The sequence below is a fragment of the Lytechinus pictus genome, chromosome 13 (genome assembly GCF_037042905.1).
Source record: "Lytechinus pictus isolate F3 Inbred chromosome 13, Lp3.0, whole genome shotgun sequence".
Lineage (NCBI taxonomy): Eukaryota > Metazoa > Echinodermata > Echinoidea > Temnopleuroida > Toxopneustidae > Lytechinus > Lytechinus pictus.
This window is the reverse complement of record NC_087257.1, coordinates 29214614-29234742: the sequence shown is the minus strand read 5'-3', so window position 1 is coordinate 29234742 and position 20129 is coordinate 29214614. Positions and strand designations below refer to the sequence as shown.

General features: G+C 35.6%; 1 protein-coding gene across 1 annotated transcript; it reads right to left on the bottom strand.

Annotated features, from left to right (window-relative positions):
- Positions 1–1207: 1207 nt before the first annotated feature.
- LOC129274207 (reversion-inducing cysteine-rich protein with Kazal motifs-like) lies at positions 1208–19413 on the bottom strand. The gene is made up of 19 exons (XM_064109003.1): positions 17788–19413; positions 17095–17128; positions 14206–14397; positions 13433–13597; positions 12739–12857; positions 12321–12423; positions 11854–11914; positions 11217–11429; positions 10504–10799; positions 9963–10148; positions 9155–9359; positions 8629–8721; positions 8174–8238; positions 7490–7617; positions 6334–6469; positions 5651–5758; positions 4701–4819; positions 3949–4038; positions 1208–3181 (listed from the first exon to the last, which is right to left on the bottom strand). The coding sequence occupies exons 1-19, from the start codon at positions 18058–18060 to the stop codon at positions 2954–2956; spliced, it is 2814 nt and encodes a 937-aa protein (XP_063965073.1). The 5' UTR covers positions 18061–19413; the 3' UTR covers positions 1208–2953.
- Positions 19414–20129: the final 716 nt, after the last annotated feature.

The window sequence follows — 20129 nt, the reverse complement described above, 5'->3', positions numbered from 1 at the left end:
GGATAGAGTACTGTACTGGTAAATTGTCAAAAGTGTATGCTGCGTCTTTTAGCGGGAATCCTGCTGTGCATCTTTTCATTGCAGCTTTCCTGCAGTCTGCATTGTTTGGTCTATGATGACGGTTGATTTGAGTGAAAAGCTGCTTGCAGGATTCCTCTAGGAAAGATGAGGCTTTCACTTTTGACAAGGCACCTTATCTTTTTAACTTGTTTTCATTGTCATAGTGATAAAAATTGGGATGGGCCATTGGTTTAACATCGCACACCTTTAAAACGCATGTTGCTACATGAATGCAATTTTGCACACTTCAACAAAATGCAAGAGTGCCTTTAAAACAAATTTACAATAAATAAAATATGAAATTAATGACCACAGAAAGATGGCCTGGAAATCATTTGAGCATATACATTCAAAATAGCAAAATGAGTCAAGAGATTAAATGCACATAAATAATAATTATATCAAACTAACCAGTTTATGATTCACACCCTAGTTTATGGCAAGACAATATCTGTTACTAACATGTTTCAACCTGCTATTGTAAGCTTTCAGCCTCCTACCAGAGTAAAAAGTTCAGCCATTATCTGTCAATACTTGGATCATACCTGGGGCCCGTCTTACAAAAAATTACGATTGATCCGATCAATCGCAACTATGGAAAGCCAGCAAAGTCAACATATAAAATGCATGTTTGTTCAAAACAAATTCTAGATATAAATGTATATCCATGAATTCATTGATTTCTTGACAATTTGGTGTTTTCTCCTTTGTTTACAAAGGACATTTTGCAAATTTCTTGAAGAAAAAATTATGACACTGATGGATTTCCATATAGTTACAATTGATTAGATCAATCAATCGTAACTCTTTGTAAGACGGGTCCTGGGGTTGTCTCAAAGAGAGTTGTGATCAATTGAATTGATGGAAAGCAATCAATGTCACAATTCTGAATAAATAAATATATGGAATTCCCCTTTATAAACAATATAATGAGAATAATAAGTTGTGAAAACAAACATGCATGCATGAGTGTTCATAATATTTAGAATACTCACACTTTAAATGGACAAATGTCATTTCAAATTTTCCATGACATTTGCTCTGGCGACAACTGCTCCAATGGAAAATCTGCACATTAAGCCAAGCATAAAATCTAACCTCCAAAACTAAATAAACCCTAAACCTTATCTTTATATTATTCTGAACCAAATACTCTTTTACAAACCTAACTCTAACCCTACGCCCTCTGAGATATTAAAACCCAAGCAAATATCACAGGAGCATATGTTGTGTCACCTTATGATGTTGCTGGCGTGCCATAGATGAGATTGCAGTATTCATAATTCTTTGTGAGAAGAGACGCAGGTTGAATAACATAAATCATAAAATGATATGACCATAAATACCTTAAAACACCTCCACACACCCACACATACACAAACACTCCTCTCTCTTTCACAGAAAGAATGTTCAAATCATTTTAAAAATAAATATACCATGAAATAATGTACCGTAAGCAGACCCATTTTCCCTCCAATACTCCACTAGGGATTCTGTTTTTTCATGATGATTAGAACATCCACTGAAACGAATACAAGTATGTCATCAAATACCTAATGATGAGCCACAGAATTGCTAGAAGTAATCACATACACCTATTTACCCAACTTGGGGAATATATTCATGTATGACGTGAAGTACAGGAGAGAAAAATCCTACTAAACATTGTTTCAATTATGTACATATTATCTTTGGTAGGCAGCCATCATTCAAGCCTCTCGCACCATATAAAGTTGCAAAACAATTTCAAAACAGATTTCAAATATGGAAAAATAAGACAAAATAAGTATAAACAGCGTAAATATATCAAAATATTTGTAATGAAAACTGATGAGAAAAAAGAAGAAGTAAATGAAAGGCAAATTCAACATTTGAAAGAATCTCAGAAGCAAGTTTCCATGAATGAAATGGAAGGAAAAAAAACAATGAAAGTAAATAATTCCTACAAATTCAGCAATATTATTTCTAGCATCAAACAATTCTATATGACTCCTCTGATTGCAATGATTTCAGTGTAACATTCCTACTGCATCTAAATAAATTTATAAAAATCAACAATATCACAATATATAGATGAAAATGTGAAACAGAAAATGATGATGAGTTGTAGAGAGCTCTACCAAAATGCACTCAACTATTTCCAAAGATATAACAATGTAAATCCCACTGGGGTGACGACTGGTTAACAGTGAACTTAAAAAAATATTTAAAAAAAAATATTTTTAAAAAATGGGGGGGGGGGGAATATTTGACATATGTTGCCCAAACACATATGATACGTATGAAATGATTCACATCATTACAAGATTGTGATATCATACGGACTAATAATGCCACTAGGAAATCATTATATCTTCAGTTTGTCTGCAAAACTTTTGTCAAATTTTGTAGACCTGATAGATATAAAAGTCATTTATTAGCAGAATATTTATCTCATGTAAATGAACAGATTGCTTGAAAACAATCCCTTTTATTCAAACACCATTGTATCTTGAACTACATGTATATGAACAATATGCCTGTTGTATATTATCCATATGTGAAACCAAAACAAATATTGAAAGTATTCACTTAGATTCAGAATCAGAAGTCTGGTTAAGGATCAAAATATATGTAAGAATAAAAAAAAAAGAACTTCAACATTCTCAGACAAGACAAATAACAAACATTTATTACAATACTTCAGCCAACAATATAAAGACAATGATTTGGAAAAATACTACGATAGACATAAAATATAAATACAATACTCTTAATTTACAGGATTCATAAAAACTCATATGTACATTTCAAAAGATTTGCATATATAAAATATGAAGTTAAAATCTATTTTTTTAAATAGCTTGTTTCTTTGGAAAGATAAAAAGTTCTAAGTTGTGTGTTTTTTTTACTGCTACCTAAGGACTCGGAATAAGAGCTCGTGGATTGTTCGTAAGACTATAATTAACGTACAGAATGATGAAAGTTGATGGATTGAATGAGCTGAGTTGGGTTCTATTATTTGAGGGTTTCTAGAAGCCGCTGCTAATAATGGACTGAGATGAAGGTATGCTGATATGACAGGACTTCTGTTGTTTATAAGAGCTGCTATCTTCTCTGCTTCTGTATTGCAAGCTTTTATCTGCCAAAAAAGATTAAAAAGAATTAAAAGATTTGAAGTATAAAAATTTCTGACATCCACAATAAAACTGGCAGAACATTTCATGAAAGGACTTGTCTGACGTTTTATCCGCCAAAGTCTGTTTTATTCTATGGTTACTATAGTAACATTGCTTCTCAGCCAATCAAAATCAAGGAAAGTTGTCAGATCAGACAATGCTCCCCTGAAGTACCTGGGTAATGTTCTTCAGATTTATTACACAATTAACATAATCAGACTTCAAAATAATTAAATGTTTTGGGGATATTTGATAACTCCAAATAATTGGTAAATGAACTAATGAATGAATTAACTTACTAATGAATTAATAAATAGGTATTGATAAACATGTTTTAATAGTACTTTGGAAATACTTTTGTTACTTGGAAAACTGAAAGAATCAAGCTACAAAGACAATACATCAGGGCCCCATCTTACAAAGAGTTACAATTGATCCAATCAATCACAACTATGGAAAGCCAGCAACGTCAACATCTAAAATACATGCTTCTTTAAAATGTTTTCTAGTTATGAGGTATATTCATACACATACTATTTTCTTGACAATTCAGTATGCTTCTCTTTGTTTTTAAAGGACATTGTGCAAATTTCCTAAAGAAATAATTATGACACTGATGGATTTCCATAGAGTTACGATCAATTGGATCAATCGTAAATCTTTGTAAGACGGGTCCCAGAAAAGGCAACAATCGCTCTTTAAAAGAAGATTAGGATTGTGCTTTACATACCTGGATAAGTGTAGGGTTTGTCACTATAGGTTTGATCAATGCTATTATATCGCCCTCTATGCTCAAATATCCAAAGAGGTCACACTCCGCCTAGAAGAGAGGAAAGGTATAAGAGAAAACAAACATTAAAACTAAATTCATTAATAAACAGCAGTGTGTTCCACTGGAGAAAAATTAATTACATCTTCATTAAACAATCACAGGAATGTACCCATTACTTAGATAAATCCATACCCCCCCCAATCTTTCACTTTTGATTTTACAGGTTATCATAATTGGGCTATTGAGTATAATATATCATTGTTATAATAGTCGATCACCGTTCCCCATCTTCATGCTGTACATTATATGCCTATTTCTCCTCACATGTTTCACTTATATTCATTCACACAACACGCCACATGAGTGGACTTAGCTTTAAGACGTCTGCATTCCATTTGATTTTCAAATTTGGAACGATACAACATCTCACCACTGTCGTTCAATCACATTATTGTGTTTAATGGTAACCAAAGGGAAATCCTATAATGTAGACCTATGCACATCTGACCCCCACCCCGTATTTTTGTGGGACCTTCCTGAAACCATTCATCGCAGTTTTCAAGTTCAGATGAAATGTTGTGAAGTCTCTAAACAAATTGAGCAGTTTATGAAGTGAAGGTAAAACTTTGAAGGGAATTGGGGCTTAAACAACAAAAATCACTTAAACTTCTAGAATTGCCCCCCCCCAAAAAAAAAATGGGATGACCTACCACAGCCACTTCATTGCGCAATCCGTCTAGCACCGAGTCTAAAGATATACTACGGCTTCCTGAGGCTGTGACTACTCTGTCTACTTCACGCTCACTAAATAAAATACGTACTTGACCAGCTGAAGAGAAGAGAGAAAGAGAATATAATACAGCTTAATTTGTTCTAAAAACATCACAAAATATACTTGTAAGAGGGTCTAAATATGTGATAATCAAGCTCATCAACACTATTATCATGATTACAATAATTGTAATAATCGTCATTACCACTCTATGTCACCATAACCACCACCACCACCATCATCACCATCATCATCACCACCACCACCATCATCATCATCATCACCACCACCACCATCACCATCACCATCAATCACCATCATCATCACCACCACCACCACCACCATCATCATCACCACCACCATCATCACCATCATCATCCTCACCACCACCATCATCACCACCACCACCATCATCATCATCATCATCACCACCACCACCATCATCATCATCATCACTACCACCATCATCACCATCATCATCATCACCACCACCACCACCATCATCACCATCACCACCATCATCACCACCACCACCACCACCATCACCATCATCATCATCATCACCACCACCATCATCACCATCATCATCATCACCACCACCACCACCACCATCACCATCATCATCATCATCACCACCACCATCATCACCATCATCATCACCACCACCACCATCACCATCATCATCATCACCACCACTATCATCACCATCATCATCATCATCACCACCACCATCATCATCACCATACACCACCACCACCATCATCATCACTACCATCACCATCGTCACCATCATCATCAGTATCATCAACACGACCACCACTATGATAACAATGTAATAAAATCAAGCTGCAATGCTTTCAAACAAACTAATCATTCTAAATAACTTACCACATATCGGACAGCAACTACCAGGGGGTGTCACCGCTATGCATAGGTCAGGTGCAACAACTTCCGGGCAGTCTACCGTCGTGCACTGGATCTCAACATCTTCCTCCCCTAGAAGAAAGAATAGTATTAAGTGAATAATTCAGCTAAGTTATCAATGGAGACAAACAAGTTATTCATTAACAGGTCTTGAAGAATTTGTTTCCTTAATTATTTCAAAACGCATTAGTAATCTTAAACTTGTTGTGATGTACAAAAATGATGGTCGTGGACCAAATTCTATTTGGTGGGCGTTTCATGAAGTCGTTTATAAAGTTATGCAAGACTTTACTTTAGTTGCAAAGTCAGTTACATAGGGATATATCATTTAGTACAAGAGAGAACCACCAGTCATGCTTAAATTCATTTGTAACCTCAAAGAGCTTTACGAAATAGCCCCTTGATTAGATATCACCTGACACACGGCCCATTCCACTTTTACCTTGGAAATATGACTTCATGACTAAACTATTCAGTAATATAGAAGAGGCCTATAGCTCACCATGTGGTTAGTCTTTAAATACAACAATGTGAATAGTGGAATGAAGAGTAGTTGTTGATAAATGAAAAAGATATCAAATTGAAAGGCAAGGAAAAGATAAATGAGAGCTAAGGAGAGTAAAATGTTCAAAGTTCAATGCTCTAACCTGTCAATGTACCCACAGCTTGGCAAGGACCATAGTAGTCTACCGTTGTCCTGTCATTCCAGGCTTCACATTCACTAGAGTATGTCTCTCCATTATGACCACATACCTGCTGATGTATTGAACTATGACAATCCACCTGAAATAAGAAATAATAATATGCCTAGCAATTGAGAACTTTTGCCGGAATGAGAATCCGTATTTTATTGTTCGAAATAAACATCAGAAATGAAATATTCAAAAAATTTGTATTGCCCAATTGATGGTGGGCCCGGCAGCCGCTGTGCAGCGCCAGATCGATGAGGCTCTATCCCTTTAATTGTTGAATGCCAAACAGGGTAGCAGCAACTCCCATATTTTAACGTCTTTTGGTCTGACGCGGCCGGGGTTTGAACCCCCGACCTCCTGGTTGTGAGACTGACGCTCTACCAACTGAACCAACACACCGGAATGCCACCTATCAGTGATTCATTACTTTGTCTCCATTCATTCTTGTTAAAATAAGCATGAAACCAATGAGAGAAGATGGTAAAACATTAAAACATTGAAGAAGCGTGATACAATTGTGCTCAAATGTTAGGGAACCCCTTCACAAAATGCACTCCTTCATGCTGAGTGTTGTGTGTAGATAACACAACTACCATGTCTGGTGAGCCAAGAGAAACAAACTTCATGTAATGTAATATTATATCATCTGACTTCACAATTAATTATCTAAGACATGGCAGAACTTGAACACTTCAAATATGTTTATCTCCTAGTGAGGTACACTAACTTTTGAGCACCAGTGTATATCTCAGTCATTAGAGTGAAGGCTTTGGATTCCCACTTGGTGCGCTAGCGCTATTTAGTAAGGCATGTATCATGCTTTCATAGCAATTTTGTATAAATCGCCAACACTATAACAGGAACTAATAACTAATAGATCACCTAGTACTCTGACAATGGAACACTGACCAGTTTTGGAAATTTTAAACCATTCTTAACAACCGTGTAAAACAACTAGTTTATATTACGTTTGAATAGATTTATCCTAACCCATCCGCAAAAGTTTAAAAAGTTGCATTGTCTTTAACTTGGTCGAGTAAAAAAAACAAAACGTGAAAATTCTCCCTTTGACTGTACAAGGTCTTATCTGGAAGATGTGTTAAATCCTTACCTGACAGCGCCCTCTATAGGCAAGCTCTGCTCCAAGGCTGTGCAGGGTACACATATTAGGATGTGTTATGTGGTTAGTGTCACATACTGGAGCATAGGTCTCCATGTTACAATCATTGGATGCAATAACTGGAAAATGGTTAAAAACAAGAATAATTTCATATCAGAATACTGAAGACCTCAGGATAAATAACAATAACATCAATTCCTATCAATCACTTCTATCCATGACGTATGGATATTTATTACAATACAGAAAAGACAGAATCGAGTGTAAATTGATATTTGGAACTAATTATTATCTGGCATTCATCCACAAAGTAATAGGCAGGTGAAATGCGGGGATATATAAATTCAATGTATCCTAATATTTGGGGCATGTTGCCATCCAGTACCATGGCAACCATGCTCATTAGCCAATCAAATCCAGGATTTCATTGGAAAGCAACATCACAATAAGAGTAGCTTTTATACAATGGACCCCTAAACTGACATAACATCAAATGGAACATGTTAACAAATTCTAATGGGAGAAATGTGATGGCATATGACCTATTATTACAAATCTGAAAACTAACACCTTGATATAGCTATATTTAAAAAAATCTTCACATAAACTTTGCTCATAGTGTGGTATCATGTTTCATTTAAAAATAATGCTTTTCATAAGTAAATGAGAACTTACCACAGTCATATTGAGGGCAGTCTGCAAAATTCACACTGAGGCATACCCTACGCTTAGGAACACATCTGCAATAACAAACGGACGGTGTCAAACATTATTGTATTTCTTGTTATGATGTTCTAGCAGGAGCTTTTTCATATAACTCCCCATAAAGCTATGCATAAATTCATGAATAATTTAAATAAGAAATACCAAAATAAGAGTCCAATTGTTTTGGTTATTGACCAAATATTCATTAGACAACAGCCAGGAAATGAAGTACAAAATATGACAAAAGACAAAGCCATTTAGTTAAAGAAAGCATTGGGAAACATGATGTTTGGACCAAACACCAATTCAGACAAGATTGGAAAGACTAGAGGTGGTTTTAAAAGAGACGATATCATTGTTAGACTAACTGATAATTAGACCAAGCTATTGGACCAAATGGCTAGAAATCATTTTAAGATACTTACCTATAACCTAGACTACATGGGTTGGATTGACAGGGAGAGTTCACTGCACACGTTCCTATTTCAAGCTGCTCATCGTTGAAGTTACCAACACACCTGACAAGAGACAAACACAACATTATCAGTCTTAGAATGGACTGGGAAATGATAAAGTTGAAATACTTTTTGGGACATATTCTATCAAATTGTATTTCAAGAGAGTGAGATGAGATTCGAGACCAACTATTAAGCTTCTCAAGAGAATGACTTGAGTCTAATTAGAATTTAATGGGAAGTAACATGTCTGTTTGAAGCAACATAATGTACCAGGTATTAGAATGTTTGTATAGGAACCCTATTTACTTTCTCCATTCTCTGTGAAAATATTTACAATACCCTAATATTGTCATTAAAATCATTCTAATCTTATTGGAAGGTTAAAAAAAAAAGGATATATGTCTGTTTGCTGCGCTTAAGTCATGGGGACTGATCCCGTCATATCTGAGCAAGCATCAACATTCAAACTCGTATCAGTTCAATCAATACTCACTTGGCAATGCAAGCACTTGGGTATGTCTTGCCATTTTTAGCACAGACAGGAACAAACTGATCGGTGCAGTCGCAAGGTAGACCGGTGTATCGTCTCCTTTCTTCAATGGTCATCTCATTGGTCAAGCATTGTCGTTTAGAACAGATCTCTGTCCCTCCGAAACATACACATAGATTGCAGTCTATATGAAAATGACTCGCATGTTCTGTAAAAACAGGGGATAAAGGCAGGTACAGGATGAATAAAATGGGTTTGATTTCAAAATTAACAATATATAAATTTTAAACTAGGGATATTAATGGATAAACTGATATCAATAATATTAATTGCATGAAAAGCACATAAGAAACCATAATTCAGAATGCACATGATTACATTATTGTTTAATGTCCTCTGTGACATATTTGAATACAGTTTGAATTTCAGAATTTTTATTCATAAAGTCTATGTCTAACCGGGTTTATATAGCCAATATATATTCTTTTAAAAAAAATAAAGCATTTTGGTGTCCCGGACAAATTTTAAAGGCGTCTTAGTAAGGTAAGGATAAAAACTTGGTATAATTGAATTTTGGTACTAGGTAATCCTGTCATAATGTAAAGTTTGAATACCTTAATATTTCAAGAGAGAGGATATTTCTCTCATTACAAACAACGGCAATCTTTTGAGTATTCCACAAAGCAATATATCAATGATTGTTTCTATGAGGTGTTATAAGCTTCTAAAAACTTCGCATCTGATTGGCAGGGAGCAACTTTTAACAGTGAAATTCCGATAGGGAAAATTCTTGATGATACGTTCCCCTTACCTTTCATCTGTCCACTGATGAGGCACATCTCGCTGCGTTCACACTGCAGTGGTTGGCAGTGTTCCAGCTGTCCCGTTGGCCCACACACACACGACTGGTAGCAGTCTAGGTTGTCCCCGGAGTCTGGGAGACGGACGTAACTACCAATGGGTACCAAGAAGGATGAAGCTTCTCCTAGACGGCATCCTGTAAAGATAGCGACCAATGGAAATTGTTAAAGAATTAATATTTAAATGTAAGACATTGAAGAACATGTTTTCTATCAACTACATAATTGGAAAACTGGGCTCTTTAGCACCATCCTGTATAGAAGGACCGACTGTTTATAAAGACCACAGGTTTGGTTACTGTTCCAGAGTATTCCTCATTGGTACGTGTACAAGAACCTTAATTCAATGATGATGGTGATGATGACGATGATGGTGGTGATGATGATGATGATGATGATGATGATGATGATGGTGATGATGATGGTAGTGGTGGTGGTGGTGATGATGGTGATAATGATAACACTGATTGTGATGCTGAGGGTGTGACTCACCTGTGCTGCAGGTATGGTGTTGGCAGACCTCCTGATGCCCACACAACTTCCTATTCACCCTACACACTCCATGAGGGACCTCTGTATCATTGTTACAGGGATCTGAGTGGCAGGGGGTGGTGATGTCCTCTAGGAGTGAGGAATGGTGCTGACTGGGGTCCAGGAACGGATTCAGAGATACGCAGGGAGCGTTGTCGTCAAACGGGGACAGGATGTTGCACAAGCCCACAGAGTCCACACCCTTAGCCAAGCGGGATTGGTCGATGCACCTACTGAGTATGTGGATACAATCAGACCTGAGGAAGGGAGGTAAAAATGATTTATCATAACTACAAGCAATGAAGTCAGCAATGGTGTTGACTTTGTAAGAATTGCCTAGATAGATATTGGTCTAAGAATTATGATCTTCTGTATGAGCCTGTAAAGGCAGAATTGTTTTGGGTTTTTCCTGACTTTTGTACACTCGTGTCCTTTCCCAATTGTTCTTCATCCAGAGATAGAACTGTGATCGATGAATACACAAACATGCCTATAGCATGCTAGCATTAAAGTAAAGTCAAGTAAGTCCACCAGATATGGCAAAGGCACTCCAGTTTGACCTCATGGAAGACATCTTCTCTTCTGAAAATTGCCTAATCTTATCTAAATATCTAAGGAGATTTACAACATAGGTTTAGACTGTATCTTTTATATAACAGGCCCATTTTACTTACTTGCAGATCATATTAGTGTGTGTTTTACGATGACAAGGCTTGACCTGCAGAGTGCATGCTATGGTCTTCCACATATCAGATTCGCACTCAGCGATGTTAAGAACAGGGATGTTCATAAACGGCATCCTTATCAGGCCCTCGCTCCACAGCTGCATGTCGTAGGCAGCGCCCTCATCGGACCGAACTGAACAGCTACGAAAGAGATCAGTAGGTCTAAAACAGAGATATGGGGAGGAAATATGAAAGGTCAGTCAAGAGATAAAACAAATAATCTACTGGTGATACAATGCCTTAAAGGGTATTTATAATTGTACAAGAAACATGAGGTCCTAGAACAGAAGATTTTGCACTACATTGAGGATACTAGAGATACCTAACTTACCACCTGAATCAGAGACTTCATCCAGTGCATTATTTGTTTCATAAAATAATTCTACAGTGTGAATGTCTGGTAGAAAATTTTTCACAATCTCACAATCTGGTTTCTATTTTGACATCACAAACATAGCCAGATGATGTGAGCCTTAGGCGAGGGACTAGACCCTTGATATAGCCTTTTTTTTTCTAAAAAGCCACATTTTCTTATTTCCTTTGCAATATTTGAAGAAAAAAATTATGCTCTGAATATCATACTTACCTATTATTGAAGTGTGCGCAATAATCCATTCCACTGCATCCTGGTTTACAAGGTTCTTCAACTGGAAGAGAATCAGACAGGAACAAAATGATGGTATCATCTATTTTTTGATCAATTAAGTAATCTACAAATCAATAAATCATCAAATCAATCAACAATGTGTTGAATTGATAATCTAAATAATCATTCGATCAATCAGTTTAATTAAACAATCAAATTTTTACTGTTTATAATTTGGGCAAACCTAAATATACACATGGACACTGGAGTGACATATTGTACCTGTGAAGATTACATAGCTTTTAGAACACAATAATGTTTTGTTATAAGATTATTGATTTGCTGCAGGGGCAGAGATATATATCTATTATACTCATGCCAAATTGCCAACCCATGCAAAAGACCCCCAGACATCATAATGGAGCATTCCACTTATACATAATAATCTATTGAAGTTAGGAACATACCATCTGCTAAACAGGTAAGAAGTGCTTCTTCAGCAGGCTGATATCGACAGTGCTCATCAAACTCATTCCAGGTTTCTTTACTAGACAGTGATGGCGTGTAGAGCTAATAATAAAAGGCAAATGAACACATAGTGCTTCGTTATTTTTCCATCTCTTCCTCCTCATAAAGTATATCACAAGCACCATCAACATCATCATCATTAGCAGCAGCATCATCATCACCCTAATCATCATCATCTACACCACCATCATCATCACCATCACTACCATCATCATCACCATCTTCATCACCATCACCATCATCATCACTACCACCATCATTATCCTCACAATCTTCATAAACACCACAACTATCGCCACCACCACTACCACCGCCATCTATATCATTTCTCTTACTCCTCCTCAACAACTTTCGTACCTTGACACAGATGTCCCTACACCTTGAGCTAATAGCTCTCAGACAACATTGAAGATTAGCTCCATCTATAGCTCCAGCATTGGTAGGACCTACATCAGGGTGACTGACTTCATTCCCAGCTAAGGAGATGAAAAAACAAGCAATTTTTTAATATGAAATGGTCATTCCACATAGACGATTTTTATCATATTACCAACATTTTTCAGAGTTTGTGCGTCTCTTTGTATAAGCTGTGTTAAGTCTAAGAATTTGGGTATTCAGCAGGACTGTTTTTTCTACAAATATGAAATGAGTTTTCTCGAATGTAAATGCTAGCTTACAAATATTTCGTTTTCTCATAAATGTTCATGTCATAAAAAAAACTCACTTGTATAAAGTAATATCCAATAATTATTTCCACATTCTAGGATGAGCAAATAATCTTGTTGGGGTAGAAAATTACAATATTTGAAATATCAAATTATGAAATTCAAAAGAAAAGGTTGCGTAGTGACATCATCAAGTCAGTGACTTTAAGTTTTCTTCATAGTTTATGCCATCATTCATTCAATTTAAATTAAGGTGGGCTCTCACTTAAGTGTTGGTTAAAATTCTCAGTGGCATCCAATCTCTGGAGAAATGAAACATCAAACAGTATTTCAAAAGGCTTATTCATGCCTCCAAAAGATTACTGTATCATGAACCTGTTACACACCTGATACAAGAAGAAAACATTTCCACATTTCATCATTGGGCACAGGCTGATCACATCCTGCTTCCAAGGCATTCATTATAGCGCCCTCTGATGTCAGATTAGTTAAAGTCTGCCGACAGACCTCCCGACATCTTGGTCTCGTAGAACGCTCACAGCAGTAAAGGCCTTGGTGGATAGACAAAGGTTTTTAGAGTGTAATGTATGTTTATACTGAGGCAGAGAGAATTTACATTAATTATATCAGACACAAATTAGCTGTGTTGCTCTAGGTCTATTTCTAGTATTGTATTGTAAACCAAATAAACTAAATATTGATTCGAAAGGGTATTTACAGAAAAGAATATTTTCAGGCAAAGTTTGTGATTTTTTTTAATCACAAAGTTTCTCATCATCATCCTCCTCACCACCAACACCACCACCATCATTATCATCATCATCACCATCATCACCATCATCATCACCATCATCACCATCATCATCATCATCATCATCATCATCACCATCATCATCATCATCATCACCACCATCATCATCATCATCACCATCACCACCACCATCATCATCACCATCATCAATACCATCATCATCACCACCATCACCATCATCATCACCACCATCATTATCATCATCAACATCATCATCATCATCCTCATCATCGCAATCATCATCATCATCATCTATCATCATCATCATCATCATCATCATCACCATCATCACCATCATTCTTGTCCATCTGTTACAACCTTACACACACAACACCTTTTCAAACTTACTATCTCTGGGGTTATGTCTTGGAGCCATGATGGTAGTATAATTATAAACACATTGTTGGATGCGTTCATCTGAACAGTAGATCTCTATATCCAAACCCATGTTATCCGTTGGGAGGGGAGAGTCAAAGACATCTTCACATTTATTCCGACACTGAGTATTTTCACGGGCCAAACTGCAACAAGACTCACGTCCTAAATGAATATGGAAGAGTAATTTTATTTTTGATTAGTTTTTTTCAATGACCTGTTTAGTTACATGTTTCATCAATATCATCATCATCATCACCTTCACAAGTAGGAGTAGTGTGCTTTTTTGCAGTCAGGTAAATAACAATGATCCCATGACCACTTATATTATTCTGCTCCAGTCGCAATGTACATATTTCACAGTTATTTAGGCAAAATCCATTAATCTAACAAAGTTGGATTTTTCAGGTTTCTTGGTGAAGAATGAGAGCACGCACTCAAATTAATCCATTCAAATTCACCCCCCAAAATGCCTTTTCCAATTCAGCCTGGAAAATCGCTTGGTCTATACAGCCGTGGCAAATGATGAAACATTTCATTCCAGTGACAATTAACCTGATTTGTGAGAAAAACACAAACTCCAAAGTTCAAGTACATGTACATGGGAGTCCAACTTAAAACAAACATAAAATCCAGTAGGTGGGAATGACTCGAAAGTACTTATGCAGATGGTTGACTATTAAAGTAATCTATCAATCGAATGAGGCCAACTTAATTTGAAGATCAGATAAAAAGTATTGTTTGTAGGCAAGCTTATCAAATTGCAGAGTATAACCCAGATATGTAAATTTTAATTCATCGTGGAATTGAATTTCGGCTTAGCCAGACAATCAATGCATAACAAATGAATGTTCGAGATTATGAAGGCCGGGTTTTCATATCGTCAAAGAATATTTTACAGCAACTTCAATACTCAAACTGATAATACATGGCTAGATATGATGCTAAATAATCGTTAAAAAAAAGTAACACTAGGGGCCTTTTCCTATTATTATACAATTTGGTAAATTTCTTAGTTTCATCTTATTTTCACTGCAAACACCTTTTTTTCTATTTGTGTAGTTGTAAAACAATCATCTCTACCATACTTTTATTCTTCCCTTCTTGTACTTCATTACATATAAAAACAACAAAAAGTAGAAAATGCAAATGAATAGTTGAAAAAACTGCAAAATATGAAATATAAGATTTCCCTCAAAATATAGTATCCCACGTGGGCATGAAAACTCAATGCTAAGATAGTCCTATAACCACCTTCTTTGCAACTATACTCAAGTTGGGATACTAATTTTGGCGCACCTGGGGTGTTATATCTGACAGATCTGAGCAAGAGCTAACTATTACTATTATCAACTGTTTTTACCGTTTTCCAAATGAATTTGTATAATACCTATCTATTCTAATATATATATACTTCCAAACTTCCAACCCCCAGACGGACAAACCCGGGGATAACACCATCCCTCCCACACCTCGCAATGATCGCCCCGATTACGAAATTTATACCGCATCACTCAATGCGTTATCGTTCACACCTAATCATGGATTGAGATTGTTTTTCAAGCCAGCTTGAGCTAAATGTATTTATACCAGGTCTTTTTCTCACCTCACCTCCTCCTCACTTTGCCCTCCTATTCTCTATATATTGGTATTTTTTCCCCTATCATCTCTCCCCCTCACTATTCTCTTTCTTTAGTATCACTTTTATCCTATTTTGTCTCATGTCTTGCTGAACGCAGTTTCCCCTCACCTCAAATTTTGAACTTTTAATCTAGATCTGCACTTTTATTTATTTGCAACAAAATAAAATAAAAAAGATAAAAGTTATTACAAAAATAAACTCAAGAAATCAGGGTTCATACTTATTGGTTTGACAATGTGATATAAGTATTCTTTTTCTTAATTATAAACAGTTTGTGAACATGCCTGATACCTAATCAATGTACAGCATTTAATTTTAAATATTGTACTTATCAACTTGAATTGTGAATTTTTTTGCATATTATAAAATGATAGAATAAATGGTTTAAATTGGTATGAATAATCACTGTGGTTTCTTTCGAAGTGTTAAGTTATGAGTGCCAGAATAAACATGACCATCTCAAAATCATGTTTTAGAGACCAACCGTGATTTAAGACATTATGTAATGTCACTGACAAATCATTAGCCTCCATAAATTACCAATAGGTTCAATACTAAAATAAACAGGAAAAAAAAAGATATTTCTGATAATACTGAACCCTCCCCTTAGATGAAACACACATAAAGCAATCCAAGACCAACACCATCCTGCAAAACACAACATATTGGAATTCCTCATTCCACACATCTGATTATAAAAAGACAAAGAAACAACAACAACTGCAGCACTTGGACGGTGTTTTTTTCTTTACGTTCCATCTATCACCGTACCAATGAGTCTGGCAGAGGAGAATTCACGGATTACTGCCAACGCTGAGAGAGGTGGCACATTTTCTAATGTCTTTCTTTCAGGCCGGGAGGAAGAGAAGTGTCTTTTTTTATCAAATCTATGGATAACTTCACAGTTTCGCTTGCAATGTTTTGATGGCCACTCTCTCCTCCTATGTCAAGGTTTAAAACATATTTCACCGTCACTCTCTTTTCATCCCTCTTTCAATCATTTTCCTATCATCACACAAGTTAAATCTGTTCTTCAAATCCTTTCTCTCTACCCCCTCCCGTATCTCTCTCAATCGATTCCATTTCCTTCACATCATTTCATCTTTCTTTCCATCAATTTTTATATATCCTTCATTCCCTCGATCATTCTTTCAAAAATGATATATGACACATATTATCTCCAGTGATGACTAACACACAATAAAAAGAGAAAAACTTACTTTCATATCGGTCCAGACAGGAAAACAGTTCTCGCTGCGAATTAAAACAAATCTCTGGATTAATTAACTCTTTGACCTATATTTAACCTTCTCAGGCATTGGCTTTTCACTTTTTAGACATTTTCTAAATCCCAAATCAGGTAGTAAAAAAAAAATCAGTAAATTAAGTTATTACTTTAGGATTTACCAAATATGTAAGGTGATTTGTGCACCAAACAGATGTTAAAACATCTAAAATACTAGAAACATGAACAAGTAAGTAAGAATTATTTCACTGCTACATAACTTAAGTTCTATCATTATATAAAATAAAATAATTTCACACATTAGATTAACACAATCTTCATGAGATGTTAACTCAGTACTACCATCTACATTCTAGGAGCATAAAAAATGATATATCATGAAATCATATTACTATAATATCAAATAAAATATGAGTAGGTATAGTCCAAGTACAGAAGTTTATGGTTTGAAGCAAAACAACATTGATATGCCTTTTATTTTATTTTGAAAGGAAGAGTGATTTGCTTTATAAATAATCAAAATATTTTTGTCTAGAGGCAAAGATAGTCAAATCATATAAACAGAAAATCATTATGTGAAGACTACTAAAGCAAATGTGAATGTAAATAATTATAATTTGATTTTATATTTCCTTTTTTAGTAAAATCTAATGGAATATACACTCACCTCTTCTGAATGTGAACATGCTGATAATACCTCTGAGAATGAATGTGCCTGGTAAAAAAAAGCAAACAAAATAACATTGATAAAAATATGGATTCCTGTTTGATTAAGAAATGAAACGGAAGAGAGAGTGGAGAAGAGAGGAGAGGGGAGAAGAGGAGAGAAGAAGAGAAGAGAAAAGAAGATAGAGACAAAGAAAAAAAAGTCAATCAATGATAAGAAAGATAAAAAGAAAGAAAGGAAAAAAAATGAAAATACCAGAGGAAACACCAGCATTGATAGAAATCCAGGGCAAATTCATGTATTTCCTAAAGCTTTTAACTATCTTTTTTTCTCATGACATCTGTAGGTGTGAATACCATCACGCTATTCTCCTTTATTCTCATCCATGCATAGAGTGATGAGCATGACAGACTGAGGTAAACTGGTTTGATTCAATAAAAGACATTACGATTGAGAATAAAATACCCTAAGTGTTGAATGATTTGTTAGCAATGATAATTTCATGCTCGTCTGTAGATAGTAAATAACATTCTATATAATGACTCTTAAAGGAAAGGTATAGTACACGGGAGAACGATATTCACATCTGCAACAACTTGGGCTACATTTTCTGAGAAAGGGTTGCAATGGATTAAAAAATCAAAGTGAAACTATAACATTAAACTAAAATTGTGTAACAAAGAGAAAGGAATTGAGCTAAATCTCAGTAAGACTTTGATTTGGATCTTCTGTAACACTTTGTTTTTCATGAAGAGTATTATCAATGGTTTTCAATGACAGATGTTATGTACAGGCTACTGAGAATTAATCCTTGCATCCGATTGGCCATCGCCCATGCACAAATTTAGTCGTGAACATCACTAACAAAACTCTTCATAAAATTCATTTCCTCAAAAGAACAAATAAGGAATGTTAACGTGAACTGTGGTCTAACAAGTAGCAACTGTGTAATCTGGCGAGATCTAAGACCGTTCGATAGTATAGAAGAATAAATTCCCTCTCTACTTGAACTTCACTTTAAACCATCTGTTTTGTAGATGCTCTTCAGATCGGTGAGAATAAACGGAACGGAAAAGGATGATGCGTTTAACATTGCTTCGCGACCAAAGGAACGCCTTATCTCAATTGGTATGGAATTTAGCGGGAAGGAGGGCCCAGATGATAAATTGGTCTTCTGTTCCAGTTAGAGTAGTCTACACATCGTCTTGTGTATAATATGAAGGGACGGTTGTATGAATGCTCACATGTCACTTGTCATGGCGTATTTGATCTTACATTCTACCCGAAACAGGATGAAATACAATCAAACAACCCAAGACATCCGTAACATTGTGTTCTTTCTGAAATATATTCATTGTGGTTCCATGCAACTTGTAGACTCTTTGGCCTATCATTTAATGACAGAGAATTAATTTAAGAGATAACCAATAAATTAATGACCCAAACTATGGCTGGGTTTTTAATCTAGAACCTAATTCTAGTTTCAAATTACACATTATCCTATGAACGTTTTTAACATAAATGTGGCGCAATATAAATGCTGTGGATCATCACATCATCCTAATAAGCAGTGAGCCATTAGATACACGTTTAATTCAAAACTTAAGGGCCTAACTATTAAAATTTCCTTGAACTCAAATAATGTCTACTAGAAAAAATATCACAACTGTCATCAAAAAAGACTTTTTAAAAAGATATCACTCGAGCCAAGGTTTGGCGCAAGGTAATGATGAAAAATAGAAAACATGCTCTTTTAATACCACTGAATTCATAGAACACCGGACACCTTTTTCTCTGCATGGGCAGAATTTCCTACAACAAATTAGTCCCACTGCATCACAGAGTCTATAGAATGCTATGAGGCAAGGACTCTATGGGGACACACTTTGCCTGGGCACCAATTTGTCAAACCGCATTTGTAGTTAATTGGTATCCTGTGGTTATACCAACAGGGATAATTTAAACCTGCTGATTTTCTCCCACATTTGGAAGCATTATTTTTAGGTCTGGGGGTCGAAGTTGGAGTTACTGCGGCACGTTTTAAAACCATTTTCACCATTTATTAATTTTCTTATTTGAGAAAAATCCATGAATCTACCACACAGTCTTATTTGGTCCAAGATAGAGAGATTATGTAGCAAATTTTAAAACCATTTTCCCTCATTTTACCAAAGCCAAAAGTGGTATATATTTTTTTCTCATAGCAAATTAGACATTTTAGTTTTATGTGGCACATTTTAAAATTATTTTCCCCCTTTTAATAATTTATCATTTCTCTGTGAGAAGAAAGTATCTACCATTTTGCGCTCGTGGTTGCAGTGGAAGTTTGTGCTGCAAGTTTT